The 18,209-nt window shown below is 36.6% G+C and overlaps 1 protein-coding gene across 1 annotated transcript in view; it reads right to left on the minus strand.

Annotated features, from left to right (window-relative positions):
* LOC132139467 (rho-related BTB domain-containing protein 1-like) overlaps nucleotides 1-11,505 on the minus strand; it is a 30,087-nt gene extending 18,582 nt beyond the window's left edge. The window contains exons 1-3 of the mRNA XM_059547825.1: nucleotides 11,309-11,505; nucleotides 1,211-1,412; nucleotides 535-638 (exon numbers count right to left, since the gene is read on the minus strand). Coding sequence (XP_059403808.1) covers nucleotides 535-638; nucleotides 1,211-1,412; nucleotides 11,309-11,337 — 335 coding nt within the window. The 5' untranslated portion in view covers nucleotides 11,338-11,505. The remainder of the gene's footprint in view (nucleotides 1-534; nucleotides 639-1,210; nucleotides 1,413-11,308) is intronic.
* Between the last annotated feature and the right edge of the window lie 6,704 nt (nucleotides 11,506-18,209).

Genomic DNA, 18,209 nt, shown 5'->3' on the forward strand with positions numbered 1-18,209 from the left:
CTTAAATATGATTCAGAAAAATATGGGAAACTAAAAGAAAGAAAAAAATAAATAGCACAATTTCTGTGCAAATGCCATATTGTTTGATATGGTGTATTTAATGCAACAAAATTCACTGTAAGCATTTAGCTACAGCGTCATTCTCTGACCCATTTCCCTTATTGGCTCAATGGCTGCTGTGATCTGCTGCACTACCCTGAGCCAAAGCACCACTGCTGATCCACTGATCCTTCACTGCACTGAGAATAAGAGTCTCCATGCAGTGCTCTTTGGCTAGGATTACAGCACATTACCTTCCCAGCTGGGAGGATTAGGGAAATAACCAAAGTCTTGGCAGGGCAACACATGCCACAGCCAAGAGTGGAGAGATAACAGAACAATCAAATGGAAGATTGATCTGAGCAACTGTATTGTGGGACATCCAAGTGTGTTTGTATCAAGGGGTTTAGTGCCATGACCTAATGGTTAACACAAGCATGTCAGGAGACATTGAGCACTAGGAGTTCAAATCCAGCTCCATATTGTGTAACTGACCTGCCATAAGCGAAGCGTCTGTCTTTGTGATGATCTCCAAATGTGTCCCACAGCCTGAGGGAGACACTGACCTCGTCCACCACGTCTCTTGACCTCTCCAGCACCTATACAAAATACTTTTGTTGAATTGTTTAATTTTATCAGTACACCAATGCAAACACATTTTATTCATATTACTATCCCTGCAATGTCATTTAAATGTAATACTAAGAAAATTGTAATTTGTTCGATTTTTTTCATTGCCAATGATGGCTTGGTAAAGTTAACATTACAGGAAATGTTTTATTTTGGAATTGTATTTATTGAATTCATATTTGACTTATTTTATTAGTATATTTTATTTTATATTTATATTAATTGCTTGCTATACACACTCACACACATGCATGCAAATATACAAATAAATAAATTGTATTATAATATTTATATAAAATGGAATATTTTACCAGATTTATTTTTTCCCTCTATTTTAACTATTTTATACAAGCTTAAGTATATAGTATATAAATGCACCAGTTAAACAGGTTGTACTCCATTGTGATGTTTACTTTATATGTACTTTTTAATTTGACTTTAACTACAGTGTTAGACTTCCGATAAATTAGATACAGTACAGTATTTATGTCAACACTTAATGCTCTTCAACATGTACACAATATGCCAAAGGTCTACCCACCTCCTGGCACACACGGTATTGGTCGATGGCCCAGACAGTTGGCACGTGGGTGGCAAGCAGCTGGTACTGAGTAAGGGTGGCATTGCAGGCACGGGCACAGATCAGTCGGGTCTTGCCCACCGCGTTATCACCCACCACCACACACTTTATGGTCTCCACATTAGGTCGCTCATAATCTGTGTCTATATCCATGGGGAGGGCCCTGAAAGACATAGAAAGAGAGAGGCAGTTTAAATGCTGCTAATCATCATTGTATTGATGAAAAAGATAACAAAACTCACTTTTCTAATAAATTTATATTTATATTTAATTAATAATGAATCAAAAATAACAGTTACAAAACAATAATAAAACATTCAATTCGGTCCATTCACTGCTTTGACTCAAATCAACATCCACAATAATGAATGGCGTCACCAAAACTGACTACTCATTCACAAAATGTTCAAAGTTTAAACAAAAATCTGGGTCAGGTGCTATTTCTGTCTGAGGAAGGAACAACAAAGACAGCCAACACAGTTCTGCACTTGGCTATAGAGCATCTTAAAGTGTGTTAGTTTCAAAGTCGATGTGAACAAGTGCATCTAGCACCTTTTTTTTCTTTTTTTTTTTTTTGAAAGTCTTAGAAGAATCCACCTAAATCTAACTGAGGTCAAAGCCCAGTGGCAAATGTTGATTTGTATGAGAGATGTCAGACAGCATTAATATGCACACTTTGTCCAGGATACTGAAACAAATATTGTTAATACAAACACTCACATAAACAATGACTTAAAAAATAGGTATCAAGACGGCAGCTCCCTGCAGAGAAAAGAAGAAGAAAACGACTCTGCTGAGGGATGCAGCTGAAACAAACCATTAGGAGACCAGCGTGCCAACACTGGACACTGACTGGAACTTAATATCCATGACAACTAGCAAGTTCTCTTTTAGGTTCAAACAAAAGTAAAGCAATGTGAGATCCCTTTTTTTCCCCTAAAACAATGACAGATTTTTGTTACGTAATGAATGCAGACATTTGTTTAATAAGATGAACTGCCTTGCTTCAGAAAGACGCATACATTTGAGCATGCACATATAGCTGTAAAAAAAAGAAATTAATTTATTTTAATACACCATTATAATAAAAGAGGACAAATGAAATTAAATACAAATGATTTTGGGAAACGTAACTCTTGGTCAACAAAGAGCAGTGCATTCTGTGATACAGTGATACAGCTATCTACATTACAAGCCGCCCTGAGCTCTGCTGTCCAAGTCAGCTAACGTTCCATAAAAAGAGCTCATGAAAGATTCATACAGCCACTGTTTACTGTTCGACTGACAAAGACGTCACAGTTCTGGCCTCCAATGACATGCTGGGCTCTAAAAATGATTCTCATTCATTCAATTCATTCTGAGTAGCAAGGTGCCAATTCTGACCATGATTAGCAAACTCAAAAACGTCCCATAATAGGTCAAGAGCCGATTAATCTAGAGCAGCGGTGCTCAGTTAATTCCTCATGAGGGCAATGTTACAGCCAGCTTTGAGATTTTGGATCAGTGAAGAAGGTTTCAGAGAACTGTTGTCTTGTCAGTGGGGGTTCTCTGAAGGAAGCTTCTTTCACAGGTTACACAACAACGGCGGCACAACAGGCTGATGAAGCTGAGCTGCAAATGTTACATCTTTGTGTTATCTAACAATAATCTTTATAACTGTTCTGTGAGAGTCGCCAACATGCACAGAGGATGTAATAAAGGTGAAGATTATTAGGACTGCATATTAAAAATGTTTACTTACTTTTTAATTATATTTTTATTAAATATTTATTTGTGAAAAATACTTTGTCATCTAAAGTATAAATCTGCTTATTTTACACATTTATTTTTCATCCATTGTGAAATGATTTAAAATTTCAGAATCAGAATCAGAATCAGAATGAATCAGAATCAGAATCAGAATCAGAATGAGCTTTATTGCCAGGTATGTTCACACATACGAGGAATTTGTTTTCGTGACAGAGCTCCGCAGTGCAACATAACAGCGACAGAACAAAAAACACAATAAGGAATAAAAAATACAAAAAAATACAAATAGGTGGGTAAGGATTGACAATATACAAATTGACAAACAGTCAATTCCACTATTCAGCTCTATTTTCTTAAATATAAATACTAATTTAAAAAAAAATTATATCGGCTTTATAGCAGCTTTTGCCCCGATATCGGCATCGCTGATCAAAAAACCAATATCGTCGACCAAATTAAGGAAACAACCAAAATGTTTCCACTATTCAGCTCTATTTGAATATGTTTAAAAAAGCTATATTATGGGGGAAATTAAATTCAATGGATAGTTCATTGAAAAAAACAAAATTATTTCATCATTTACTTATCATACTGTATTTTCAAACCTGTATGACATTCCTTCTTCTTTGGAACACAAATTTTAGATTTTTATAATTTTTTTAACAGTACCATTCAAATGTTTGAGGTTAGTAATTTATTTATTTTTTAAAGGAATGAGTACAGTTATCAAGCAACATTGAAGACATATATAATGTTGCAAAAGACCTCTATTTTTAAATAAATTATGTTATTCTGAATAATTGAACTTTTCATCAAAGAATCCTGAAATAAATGTATCATGAAATCTATCATTTCCTCAAAAATATTAAGCAGCACAACATGGATAATATTTAAAAACGTTTTCTAGAGTTCTAAATTAGCATATTAGAATGATTTCTGAAGGATCCCGTGACACTAAAGACTGGAGTAATGGCTCCTGAAAATTTTGTTTTGCACCACAGGTATGAATTATATTTGAAAATATATTTAAAGTTACTCTAATTTGTAAAAGCATTTCGCAATATTACTGATGTTTTACTGTATTTGCTGCTTGAGAAACATTTTCAAAGTCTATGCAGCCTTGGATGAGCAAAAGAGACTTTCATAAACATTTAACAAAAATCTTACTGATCCCAAACTTTTAAACGATATTGTCATATAACAGATGTCAAGATGTTCAGATAAAAAAAGAAAAAAGAGTTTGACCCACAAAAGAAAGAAATTCTTACTGGATTGAATCAGAATGGGGGTGATTAAATGACATAATTGACATTTTTAGATTAACCTTTTAAGAACACTTGGTGAGAATGTCTACAAATTGACTATACATTTTCCTTTTGTGACAGACACAAACAAATGTGTATAATAAAAGTAATGATACCAGAGACATGTTGTCTCATGAAGCTTTTAGCAGTCAGTTGAGTGAGTCAGTGTTTTATCATGGGGAATGAGACGTGCAGTGTGCCACATTAACGCTTGTTTTAGTGACAGGCAGTGATAGAAACAGTGGGAGGTGAGGACTGAGAATGAGCGAGAAAAGAAAGAAAGAGAGGGATGAGACGCGTGGCAGACGCCCACTCCATTCACAAACACTGTATGGCCCACACAACAGTTTGTCTGCTTGTATTCAGTCCTGCTAGCCTGTGTGTGTGTGTGTGTGTGTGTATCTGGATATGTAGGTAGGTATACAGCGAGAAGACTATCACAGCAAGTGGACCAACTACACACACCACAAACAAATATGGTAATGAACAATAAACTGCTTTGATAGGCTATAATCACTTTGTATAGCGTATTTAAGCTTTCTTTCTCCACATATTTCTTTTGTGGTAAAATTTAATTTTACTTCAATTAAAATTGAAATATGGACTCAAACTAAATATTTTAAATATTTAAATATTCTTGATATTTTCTCTTCATTAGATAAATCTCAACCAAGACTATTTTTCAGTAAGTTTGACCGTCCTTTCCCTCTCTGTACATCTGTCTTTCTAAACAGCCATGCAGTAAAGACTGTGTGTGTGTGTGTGTGTGTGTTACATAACAGCTCCAGTGGCAAAGGCTGCTCTCTCTGCCGTAACATAACCTGAATCCACAACTAACCCTTGCTCTAGATAGCACCTGCAAAGCTCTACCCTTAAAAAAAACATCCATATATATAATCTAAATCAACCCTAACCCATAAATACATACACTGGGTGTTAACCCCTGCCTGTCATAGTAACCTAATTTCTGCAGTTTGTGCTAATGCCTCATGCCAGGTTTTTCGCCCTGAGCTTGTCTGCATGAATGTTTCTAAAGGCAAATTTATAAGCATTTAAAGAGGGGACATGTAAAGTAAAGACAGGCTCTGCCATGAGTGCAGAAATCTTATGTAACGTGGTGTTCTCCTGTTTGCCAGTAAACAGGTTAAAGTAGAGCAGCGTTTTGCTGCGCACCAGATTTGACACAGTGTTTACAAATACCCAACCGCTCCAAAATACTGTCCTCTAGCAAATACTGAGCTAACCAAAGCACCACCGCAGATAGCAGTTTCAGTGAAACACATTAAGTGCATTTTCACATGCAGTGGTCGCAAAAAGTCTGGATGCTTAAGTCACTTTTAATGTATGAATGTCTATTCATTTTATAACAAAATTTATAATTATTTTAAAGAAATATTGCACATATACTTTTTTTTTTTTACAGCAAAATATTAGACAAAAACAAGTTTGTAGGGGTTCAAATTATAATGTAGGGCTGCACGATAGAGTTGTGACGTTCGCGAACGAACCGATTCTTTTGAACGGCTCATAAACATGAACGATGGGAGCCGAGTCGCGGCTGGAGGGGAGCCGTTCTTTCTGTCGTTCTTTTTTCCTATGCGTATTTAACACAGATGAGCTCCTCCGCGAGACAGAACAGTTATAGGGGGAGGGGCGCACCCAGCGCAGGCCAACCCTTTATAGCGTTATGTTATTAGTTGTGCATGTTCATTGCAGCCCACTTTGTTATTGTTTATTGACTTGAAGGGGCTGATGTCCTATTTGCAAAGTTTACAGTAGTAATAGTATGTAGTATGTAGACATTTCCATTTTATTTATTCTAATTTTATCTACTTTAAATATTTTTTGTTTTCTATCAAAATGTTCTTGTGTGATAACAATGTTCTTGTGTGAAAGTGTTTGTAGTAAAAGCTGTTTTGCACAGAAATTCATTGCAGCCGGCTTTGTTTTTGATGTTTATTTGAGTAGGTATTGTATGAATAACATAAGTCAACGTAGCTTTACACACACACACACACACACACACACACATTTTGTACTAAAGGTAAATCCAAAATAGTGATGTCACTGTCTAAGCAGAGGGATTTGTGCAACCCTATGGAATATAGTCCACACATGACAAATGAGGTAATAATCAATATTTCAGAATAATTCAAACTCAGATATTGGTGTGTGATATCTGAGTTTTAATTATTTGGCTACAAATCTCCCCTCATCACTCCTCCCAGTGATTATTTCCAGGATAAACTGAGATGCCCCCAAGCTGGCTTCTTAAAACTGACTAAATATTTAAAAAGAGCCAAAAGAGCCGTTCTTTTGAACGGCTCTTTGAAAGGAACGGATCGCGAAGATCCGGATCCCCTCAAAGAGCCATAAATCCCATCACTACTGCACGATATATTGTTTCAGCACTGATTGAGTACAGTGATCGTTAATCTGTATGGACCATGTACCAGGGTTCGAAACACAGGTGATTCTTGGATTAATTGCAAAGTTTAACCATCATAAAATCAAGGGTCATAATTTTCATGCGTTTTAGGTCCTGTCGGTTTAAATATTCAAGCGATTTTAAACCATTCGAATGCGACAAGGTGTAAAATAGAGCTCAGTTATGAATATGGTTTCTTTTCTGTGCTCACACACAGAACCATGCAGATGCACATGAACACTGAATTCAGTTCACTTTGTCTATTTGTGCCTGAAATGACACGTTGCAAAATTATGTCAAAATGCATGTATGTGCAAGTAAGCAAAGTTGCTTACAGCTAAGGTGAAGGTAAACAATTGAGAAAGAAAACGGATGTGTAACAGTATACTGGTTCACAGCAGTTTATGTTCCTGCTGCTTTCTGTGTCATGAATGTTAATCAAACAGCAAAACACAGTGAAAAGAAAAACACTTTTGTAGCTCTAACACAGATATATTAGATTTAATTTGTACAGTGAAGACTATGCAGTGTTATTTTAAATTGGATTGTATCTTTGTTCTATTATATTTATCTATGCTTGCAATTTGTTTATTTCCTATGAAGATTTACTCATCTACAAAATAACCCCAATCATAGATTTTTTTTTCAATTATAGATTTTTTCAATGTCATCTGCTGGTGTTGGTCCATTGTGTTTTTTGAAAACCAAAGTCACTGCACCTGTTTACCAAGAAATTTTGGAGCACTTCATGCTTCCTTCTGCTGACCAGCATTTTGAAGATGCTGATTTCATTTTCCAGCAGGATTTGGCACCTGCCCACACTGCCAAAGGCACCAAAAGTTGGTTAAATGACCATGGTGCTGGTGTGCTTGACTGGCCAGCAAACTCATCAGAACTTAACCCCAGAGAGAATCTATGGGTTATTGTCAAGAGGAAAATGAGAACCAAGAGACCAAAAAATGCAGATGAGCTGGAGGCCACTGTCAAAGAAACCTGTGCTTCCACACCACCTCAACAGTGCCACAAACTGATCACCTCCATGCCACGCTGAATTGAGGCAGTAACTAAAGCAAAAGGAGCCCAAGTATTGGAGAACCAAGTATTGAGTACATGTACAGTAAATGAACATACTTTCCAGAAGGCCAACAATTCACAATTTTTTTTTGTATTATTATTATTGGTCTTATGAAGTATTCTAATTGGTTGAGATAGTGAATTGGTGGGCTTTTGTTAAATGTGAGCCAAAATGATCACAATTAAAAGAACCAAAGACTTAAACTACTTTGTCTGTTTGCACTGAATTTATTTAATACACAAGTTTCACAATTTGGGATGCATTACTGAAATAAATGAACTTGTCCATGACATTCTAATTTATTGTAATGCACCTGTAGGTGCAACCTTAATATCCATAAGTGTCCAAAAAATTTCCCATGATCCTTGAAGTGACAGATTCGCAACTGCAGCCTTCTCAAACTCGTTCTGTTTACACTATATGCATATGAGTTCATGTCAACAAGAACAACAATTTACTACAATTACACAGTGAGATGTGCTCAAGTCAAGATGATTAATAACAAAGTGTCCCACAAATTAAATCTTAAGAAAGAGTTTAACTATTTAGCACAGTGGCCCACATGGACTACAGCGTCATGAGTCCTATGGACCTAAGCTGTCATGTGCACTATAAATACAACCGTACCTTTACCCTTGAGAGCAAACTCAGCAATGAGAGACTCATTAAAGTCAGCCACAGAAAAAAAAGGAAAGGCTTCAGCTCTCAAAGGACCATCTGAAGTGAATTTATTCAAACAGTGCTGATAGTGGTGGCTTATCTAAGATCACTTTTTCCATGGATGATTGCATAGTATTTCAATTTGTCTTATTATTATCAAAACTCAAATATTGTCAGATAAGGTGAGCATACCAAAAAAGCTTGCTTCAAGTTGTAATATAAGATGTGAGTCACAGCAAAAGAGAAAGCACACCACAATTGTGTTATCAAGTACTGAACAGCATGACAGAGCGGGATGTTCACTGCAGTACGTAATGAGTGTATAGCAGCAGTTGATTGCTGACAAGTGATGTTTGAACAGTATAACAGTCACATGATAAAATAATGATTGCTGAATCAGCATAAGACTAAAACGCTTCATTTTGTCCCTGGATTATAATAGACAAAGAGTCAGTAAGATCTCACAATAGCATTAACATGAGAATATGGCTCATGCGTACAAAGAAACAAACAAAACAAAAACAAAAAGCATTATGGTGGAATTTCAGATAATTCAAATGCTCAAGATATTTCCTGCAATTAGATCAGGTTTAAAGGCATTGTGTAAAATACCTTCCATTGACAAACCCCTATTCATACTTCTAAGAAGCCCTAATTCAGCACCCATTCAGAATGTGCTTCATTGAGAAACATAAACCAGTAGTGAGTTCGTTCAGTAAGAGGATTTCTCGCTTTAAGATGAAAAGGACTGCCAGTGAATGAATTGCGAGTTCATTTAAAACAGAGAGAGAAAGATGCAAGAAAAGATGAGCCAAGCCCATGCTCGCCACCAAATCAGAGTGTGCAGTGGGAAATGAATACATACACAAATAAAACACAGTACTATGATGACTGAGAAGATGCATATCAACGAACTGGTCAAATTGAAGAGGTGGTGAGTTTCAGCAACCTCTATGTGATACAAAGACACACTTCTTATGGCAAGCTATTTTAGCATTTATTCCTTAAGACTAACCAGTATCTACTGTTTTGTTATTAGTACTTACTCCACTAGTGACTAGAATTATTTGACATTTTATTAGAAACTATTCATTATATACTTGTTCTAATTCATTATATACTAACAATCATCCCAACAGTGGCAAGTATATATTCTATGTTATTTTGCATGTTATGTTTGTAAATTAATCATATCCACCTTATTTTTAATGTAAGAGTGGGTGCTGCCATTTTTAACATGCAATCGTTAGGGCTGTGCAATTAGTAAAGCCGGTTCTGTGATTAGTAGTTAATCTCCATCACGCTACACATTTACTACACAGAGCTGTAAATCACTGACAAGCTATGCAATAACCAACTTCACCAACGAGACGTGCATGACAAGTGCATGCGATTAACTGCACAGGCCTAGCAATCACTTACAGTTACTTTAGCTGTACAAAACAGTCTGTTATGCAGCTGGTTTCTGTAATCACACTATTTTATATATTAAAGTAATCCTAAGAACACTGGTTTGTAGCACAAATAGTTTTACTAATTTAGTTTAACTCCACTGTTATTCTTATTAATATATATCTGTAGTGGGTAAAGAGTCTGAAGTCGTAGGAATAAGCTTGCTTACGCATTGAAAAATTTGATGGATAGGAGTCTGTGGTTCAGATATCATCTACTGTGTTACCTATTCCTGCTTTGATAGTGCTCATAAGTGCAAGTTTGTATTCCAGTAGTTCAGTCTTACTATACTAACTGAAGACAACTTAAACTGGGCTCAGATTACAGGAGAATCCTAACCGATTATGAAATCTGGCTGCAGCACAAGGAGAATCTGAGCCGATTTTCATCTTGTTTACATGTTAGCTATCATGTTAGCAGCTTTCTAACATTCTCCCATTAAGTTTAAAATTGAGGCGATTTCAACCCAGCTCTTCTCTTTGTCTTTACGGTTGTGGTACCTTTTTGACACATCTTTTGTACAGACAGTCGCGTTACTGCAAAACTTCCTCCATCTCCACAATACAACGGACCCTACCACAGCTTGTTTTGCAGTCGTGTACTGGCTATTGTGAAAGTACTGATGTAATCATAGCCATAATCATCTCTATTTAAAATCAGGGCGACCCCGATTTGTGTGCAAGCAGATCACGAGGTGCAAGATTTGATCTGTAAACGCCTCACATTAACAGATAATCCGCGCCAAACTTTAGAACCGTCCGAGGCCCTCGACAATATTTTTTTTTCTCCGATTTTCAGGTGGGGAAAATCAAGAATAAATCGGCCTTAAACTCCTGTTGTGTGAGCCCGACTTCAGCATGAATTTACGGGACACAAAGGTATTCTAATTGTTGCTAGTAACACTCAAAATCTTATAAGAAGTATTTTTACTTAACTACATTAATTCTGTAATTCTATCAATTCTAAAACAGCAATTCTGATTACTTAAATGCAAAATGTTAATAACAATAGAGATATATATTACTGTGTAATAAACAAGATGAGTACATAGAAGAAGAAAAAACTTACTATTAAGAACTGAGATAGTGACTAGTAGAAAAGGCTTAAGGTTGAAATGCATGAGTGGTGACTAACTGAAGATACTGATCAGTACTAGTTTATGAATGAATGAGTAATTCAAATTAAATATTTGAGTGAATTCATGTTAAAACGGCTTGCCATGTTTCCAACATTAAGCGTTTAGGATGGGCGGTGGTTAGTGTGTGACTGTGTTTTTACTAGACGTGTTTGATGCAGTGTTGAGTTTAAAAATGCAACGGTAATTGGGAATCTGCAGATAAATGCTGCACGATTGTCGCGTGGTAAAACAAAGTGCAATTTCTCCACCCTACCTTCCGACGCTTTCAGAATTGACCCACATGCCAGTCCGCGCGTGGTTCCCTCCTGGCTCCCGTTAAACCGGGTGCAGGAGATCAAATTAAACCGTTAAATGACTGAGACGTCTCTTGAAAACTCGCGACTGTTTTGCGTTCAAGTCGCTGGCGTGTCACGGCTGACACAAAGGAAACATCTTCACACTCGCCCTCTCTGCTGAAGTTTGCAGAATGCAGTACAGAACCTTAAACAATACGTTTGCTACATCTATCCCTCGCTGTTTCAACGATTCCTCTTTCTCCTGAAATTACTGACATTTATAGGTAAGCTCTCATTTTGGGGCGTTCGTCTGTGTGTTATTGTTTCTACAGCTGATTTCGCCATTACACGCCCCTACTCGTGCGTCACGTAAACTGAACTCGCCCCAAATCCATGTAACTGTCACCGGCAGCCAATCAAATCCATCGCAGCCAATGGCCCCGCCCCGTCTGGAACGGTCGCCTCGGCCCGTTAACCCACAGTCTACCAGTCATTTGTTTAGACTCAAACACACTCTGACAGGAGAAGCGGTTACAAAACGTTTTCTACGGCAGAACGGACTGTAGTTATGTTTGAAAAACTGGTGTCATACATTGAATCACTGGTCCAGATATTCATGACGTTATTTTATTATGATAGCACGCGTAACTTCAGTTTTCAGTCACACATTGCACATTCGCGCGTCACTACAGACCGGAACACTGCATTGTTTCACTGTACACTTTTCTTTTTCGTAATTCAGTTTCACGTGATGTAAACACCCTTCCAGGAACGCCCACATAGAGGACAAAACAAGGCTTTCATCCGATGACTGCCAATTATTTTTAGGGGGTAATGTAGTAAGGCAGTGATTTTAAAGTCCAAATTCAGTATACACCTCGATGATGATGCATACTTTGCACAGTCAAGCAGATGATCCCAGAATATAAATGCAACGTTTCACATGAAATGTTTTCCCATAGCAAACCTTTATAAAGTTAACACTTCACCATTTAGCGCATTGCGTTCATATTCCAAGCTCATCTGCTTGCCTGTACGACTCATTTAAAGGTGTTTAATTAATTTGATCTTTTAATATACTGTTCTAAAGCCACTTAAGTGTTTCACATTAAACATTAAACGTTTAATTAAAATATAGCGGTGGGTGTTTTATATGCATAAAACATGCATTTTGTTCACTTATCTTTGTTTTATCCGTAAGAGAGATCATCTAAATATCTGTGGAATGGAAACAGATGGAAAATTGACAGGCTGTTCTGCCCGCGGGTCTTCGAGACAGTCACGTGACTGAAAACTATGATAACATTGTAAAACTAAAATGCTGTCTATTCACAATTAACGGTGTCATTTCCACATAAGGGTGGCAGCTGTACAATAAATGCATGAAATAAAAATGATGTGCAGGATCATTCACCAAACAGAATCTTTTTTTTTATGGATCCAAATGGACACTAAGCATGAACTACTACATAGTGTGTGTGTGTGTGTGTGTGTGTGTGTGTGTGTGTGTGTGCGCGCACCCATTAGGGGGACTTACATTTATTTAAAATAATGTTATTAAAATAATTTAAAAGTTATAGGCCTAATGTTAAATCTGCTAAATAAGATATTATGTTTAACATTTCTTGCACTGGAGAAAAAAAACATAAGTTTAGCTTACTATACATGCAAATTTGAGCTCACACTGTGATTTTTTTCTGCATCCAGCGTTCAGCTTTGGCAAACAATATTAAGACGTTTTAATGCCATTTAAAACATTTAATGGCTCTCAGCAATTGCTAGAGGATCTTAAACATTTGTATTGGCAGATTCTGTGAATTTGTTTGATATCTGGTTACTTGTCGGATATATTTACCCATGTAATGTTTAACATCATGTTAACCAGTTTGTGTTAATAAAAAAAGATACACATTAAAATCTTAACTTATGTTTTTTTTTCCCCCATTATGATGTCAGCAGAAGTACAAGAACGTTAATTATTAGTAGCGGGAGTCTTGAAAAATAAATGTATTATTTTATGGCATATAGTGTCAGGGGAACTCGTTGATATATTTGCCCCTGTTATTTGCTAAAATAGACACAGAAAGTAATGAATACTGACCTCTAGTGATTTCTACTGGTATAAATCACAACACAGACCTTTAGAAAGTGGAGAGAAAGAGACAAAAAATCGCTCAACAGCATACTGTTCCCATTTTATAGTATTCAGATTTTGGACTACATTCACTGAAACAATGAGCACGTAAAAAAAACTCTCTTGGGGTCTGAATGGGGTCTGACCATGATGTCACTGCACAAAGCCTGGCAGCGATGTCAGTCACAGGCATACAGAGCCTGTTCCCACACTTCAGTCAATACAGCCCTTTCTCCCATCCATCTAAAACCCAGCTGGACTCTAGCAGGCATGCCAGTGCCAGTGCAGCAGTGGGCCCTGAGAAAGTGATGCCCCTGTGGCCCCTCTGGAGCCCCCGGAATAAGAGTGAGAGATGGAAAGTTGAGTGAGACGTGCAACTCAGAGCTATGAACATGTAGGCATTGTGGGATTTGTCTATGAAAGGGTTTAAATGGAATGATGTATTATAAGTTGAGGTTAGTGAAAGTGTCTGAACCTGTAATTTACAGTCAGGCTTCTTATACTGACATTATGACATTGCAAAGCGAAGGAAATTGAGAGCAGAAACATAAATTAGACTGGGTGGATAAAGGGAGAGCCTGGGGAACATTATAAAGTGTCTCCTGCCGAGTGGAGCTATGTTTGTTATTGAGGCTTGTGGATGTTTTAAACAAACTTACACATACTCTCACTTGGCATAAACACGCTAACATGCATCCACTGTACATTTAAGATGGCTGGGCCTTACAAACTGTGTTTACATGCTCCCACAGTATGTTCAGCTATCATAACAGGATGCGTAACACTTTCTACTGCAAACATATTCAGCTTCAGACTAAGCAAAGTAGGTCAAACCTGTTATAGAATGGGGAATCTTTTTAAGGAGTATAAATGCAATGAAGTTGATTCACAAAATGGCATGAACAGGAAGTCGTAGGACAGTACTACATCAGTATAGCGATACCAGCAGACAAACTGTTATTGTGCTTTTGTTAAAGAAGGGATAAGATTTAGCACTATGAACACAAAGTCTCTAAACAAGTCTTAAGGCACATAATGTGGAGAAAAAGATGAATTTGACATTCTGAGAACAGGGGGAGGTTTCCTGGTATCAGTCCAAAAACAGTGGCATGGTGTTGGCCATGCGAGAGGCTTGTAAGGTTGTGTGCAAAACCTCTAAACAAGGATAAGGTTTAGAAAAGCAATGTAGATAAAACTAAAGAAAAGGGGAATGAGTGTAGAATGAAAGGGGAAAAAGAAAGAACACTTAGATACAGTTCATGGCAATTAATTAAAATGGTGCTATACACTGTAAAAATAAATAATAAATAAATATAAATTTACAGCACAATATACTGTTAATATAAAGGAATTTTCTGTATTTTTACAGTGTGAATGCTGTAATATGGCACTAAAATTAAAGTCATCATGAAATGGAAATCTATTTTCTAAATGCATATTACAGATCTTATTGTAAACAATAAATCTGTGCACGTTTCAATTTAATTTTTTATTAATTTTTTTATCAAAATGTCATAACTGGTCCTTCCGGAGAAAACATCAGACTTCTCATATGTCATATGTGTATGTATATATGTTTGTGTGTGTATGTGGACTGTTTATTAATTTTTGGCAATGTCCGCTTTTGTTAATCAGGTCAAAAAAAAATTTGTAATCTTGAATCCTTAAAAGCGGCAAAAGACAGGCAGAGGACAGGCGTATAATGGAGGAGAATATTTCCACAACACTGGGACAGGCAATACTGTCTTATCAATGCACAATTTCAAACTCTCCAAGTATGTTAACACTGTGAGTTTAGGCCAGCTGTCAGTGTGCAACATGTGACCTACTTACTGTTCTGATTTATGTACAGCACACTAGATGTCAGCTTTCAACCAAAGCATGTATAAAGTTTATTCCCATCCAGTGGTAAATATATTCATATTTTAGTAACTCAGTTATAGATTTTGTGTATACTGTGTTCATTTCAGAAACCTTGCACTCGTCCACTATGCTGAAATATATTCCCATCTCCTCAAATATGTTTTCATATCAGTCTTCCCACTGACAAGAAACAGGTTCCTGAGAGCCTGGTCATCACACACAAATACACCTACAACAAACTAGAGCTGGAAAACAATACTGACTTCATCTTCGTCAACAAATGACTCATTAACTGTAGGCTCATTCGAGGTCAGCAAAACCTGATTACTGGGGACCACCATGAGATTCATGCTGGTTAGAAAAGAGTCAGAGTGATGTCGGACTTGTACTGATGTCATGTGGATATTCCCAAACAGCGCAACATTGTGATCTCTGTGTGGGATATTTGATTGTTGTCGTATATTTAAAATATGTGTCTCCATCAAACTAAAAATGGCAACATAGTATATAATTATGAATCACGAAATTTCTGCCTTTTATCTTGTAGATGTCTGATCTTCTATGAGAAATCCGACCTGTCTGTCTCATCTGCATTTGCTTCACTCCTCCCCTTACTGCAGTTGTCTACACTTTTCAACTTTTAAAGCAAAGCTAAGTGCATCTCAAATGAGCCTTGTTTCGTTTTAATGAATCAAAAACATACAACAAAACCGGTGTGGCCTAATTCATTAACACACGACTCCAATAAGGCATAGTTTGGCCCAGTTAATTAATTAATGATTCTAATGAGATGGTTCTTTTGAGTAAATCAGAAGACATACAGTGTGACCAATGTGTCTCAAGAGCCAGTTCTTGACAAGTAAGCACCTGAAACACTGTATAATATAGTACTATCACAGTGAGAATTTCTTTCATTTATAAGCATTTTAACTCAAATTTAACTCAAATTACTCAAATGTGTTTTGATGAAGATGGAGTGAGCTTATCCTTGCTCTAGGCTTCACTCAAGTCTAACTCACCAACCCTCATTAGGATAGGGTTATTAATAATACCTCCAAGTCACTGACAGACACTGATCTAAATCTGCAATCAGTTAATATCTGGTTGTTGTTGTTTTTTTCAGTGGAATTTTTTATGACTATTTCACATCTAACTTTAGATGATAAATGCTTTTACAATCACTCTGAGCTACTACAGGCCTTATGTGCTTATTCCATAACATGTAAGACATTGTGAGTCAGATGTGATTTTGATAACCGCAGCCTCGTGGTTCATGTTTTTACTATTATCAGTACATCTAATCTTATAGTGCCCCTCTTAGCAGGACATGACTCATGTTTTAAATGTGAACATCTTTAAGCAGAACCAGCTCAAATGAAGAGGCCTTCACTCCGCTGTTCAATCATGGGGCCACACTGAGCGTCCTTCAAGAGAACCAAACTTTAGCTTGAATTAATTTAGTAATATAAGTTTGTACGTATAGGTTGAAATTTGAGACTATAATGACTGTTATGACTCAGAGGGAACGTTTTTGAAAAATGACACGGGACATACAAAAGATGATGAAAGGCATATCAAGTCCACTTTTCAGGAGATGTGGACCCTTCCTTTTTTCCTAAAGCTTTATAACATGTAAGTGACATCATTACCAGTTGATTATACACCCAGTTAAATTTAAAGAACTGTGTGATTAGCCTCAAGTCAAATGACTGTCTTTCTGAAATAATGTTCATTTGAAACTGCATTCTAGAAAGTTTTAGTCATACAAAGACAAACAATTTTATTTTGTTTTTTTATCCACAGGTTTAAGGGGATTATGTTAAGGGAACAGACAATAAAATTTACTTTTTTTTGGAAATAATCAACCAAATGATTTATAAGTTTAGCCCTTCAATCACTGTTGTTACGTATGGATTAAAATTTCTCAGTGCTGTCTGATCATTTGTTCTAGTTGTAATGATGCAACACTCTTTACCAGTCAGACCTCTGGATGTGACTTTGCTGACCATCACATGTGCGAGTATAGATTCACTTCAGGCTGTCATCATTTTGCCAGGAATATTTAATTGTTTACTTCAAATGAATGAGATGGTGGAATATCTAATGGTAAAACTTTACTCTGAATCCTTTGGAGTAAATATGTTAAATTCATTATTCGAAATAAAAGCAAAGTTAAGAAAAGTAGAAGTCATCATGTAATGCATCCTGTACAACTCAACCCTAAATAGCCTTACTAGCTTAACTGGTATATCTACCTGGGGCAACGAGATTAACTGCCATCAACATGGGCTGTGCCGGATTGAACCTGCTAGTTTAATCCAAAACAATCAACCAATTTGGAATATCATGCAAATCTTGTCAGTGGGGTGCACACCTCATAGAAAACATCTAATTTATATAAAGCAAATGGAAAACCAGTATAACGTGACATTAGAAAAATGTTGTAGAGCACAGGAGGATAGGCACATTTGATCAGCAAGTTAATTAAATGTTAACATTCCAAAACAAACATCTCTGAAGCACCAAAGGCCAAACTGGAACCTGGCAGTCCACCGCCGGGAGAATGAGGAAGTTATACAGCACTCCTGTTGTTCTGCTGGGAGCTAAATCCTGAAAACAAAACACTAAATCTTAAAGGCAATTTTGCTGCTGTGATTTTGTTTCATAGTCTCATTTCTCTATTTTGTTTTAGGCAAAGGGTTTTCAGAGAAAACAGGAAGGGATGTTAGTGAGATAACTGGTAAATGTAATGCCTTGGAATGTATTTCCATAGACTGTTTAAAACTGGAATAAGAGGAATAAATAAAATGAGCTCCAGAAATATAAATAAATGACCAAAAAGAACTGTTGTGTAAACAGAACACAAACAAAGACAAAAGCTA

This window comes from Carassius carassius, chromosome 4 (genome assembly GCF_963082965.1).
Source record: "Carassius carassius chromosome 4, fCarCar2.1, whole genome shotgun sequence".
Classification (NCBI taxonomy): Eukaryota; Metazoa; Chordata; class Actinopteri; order Cypriniformes; family Cyprinidae; genus Carassius; species Carassius carassius.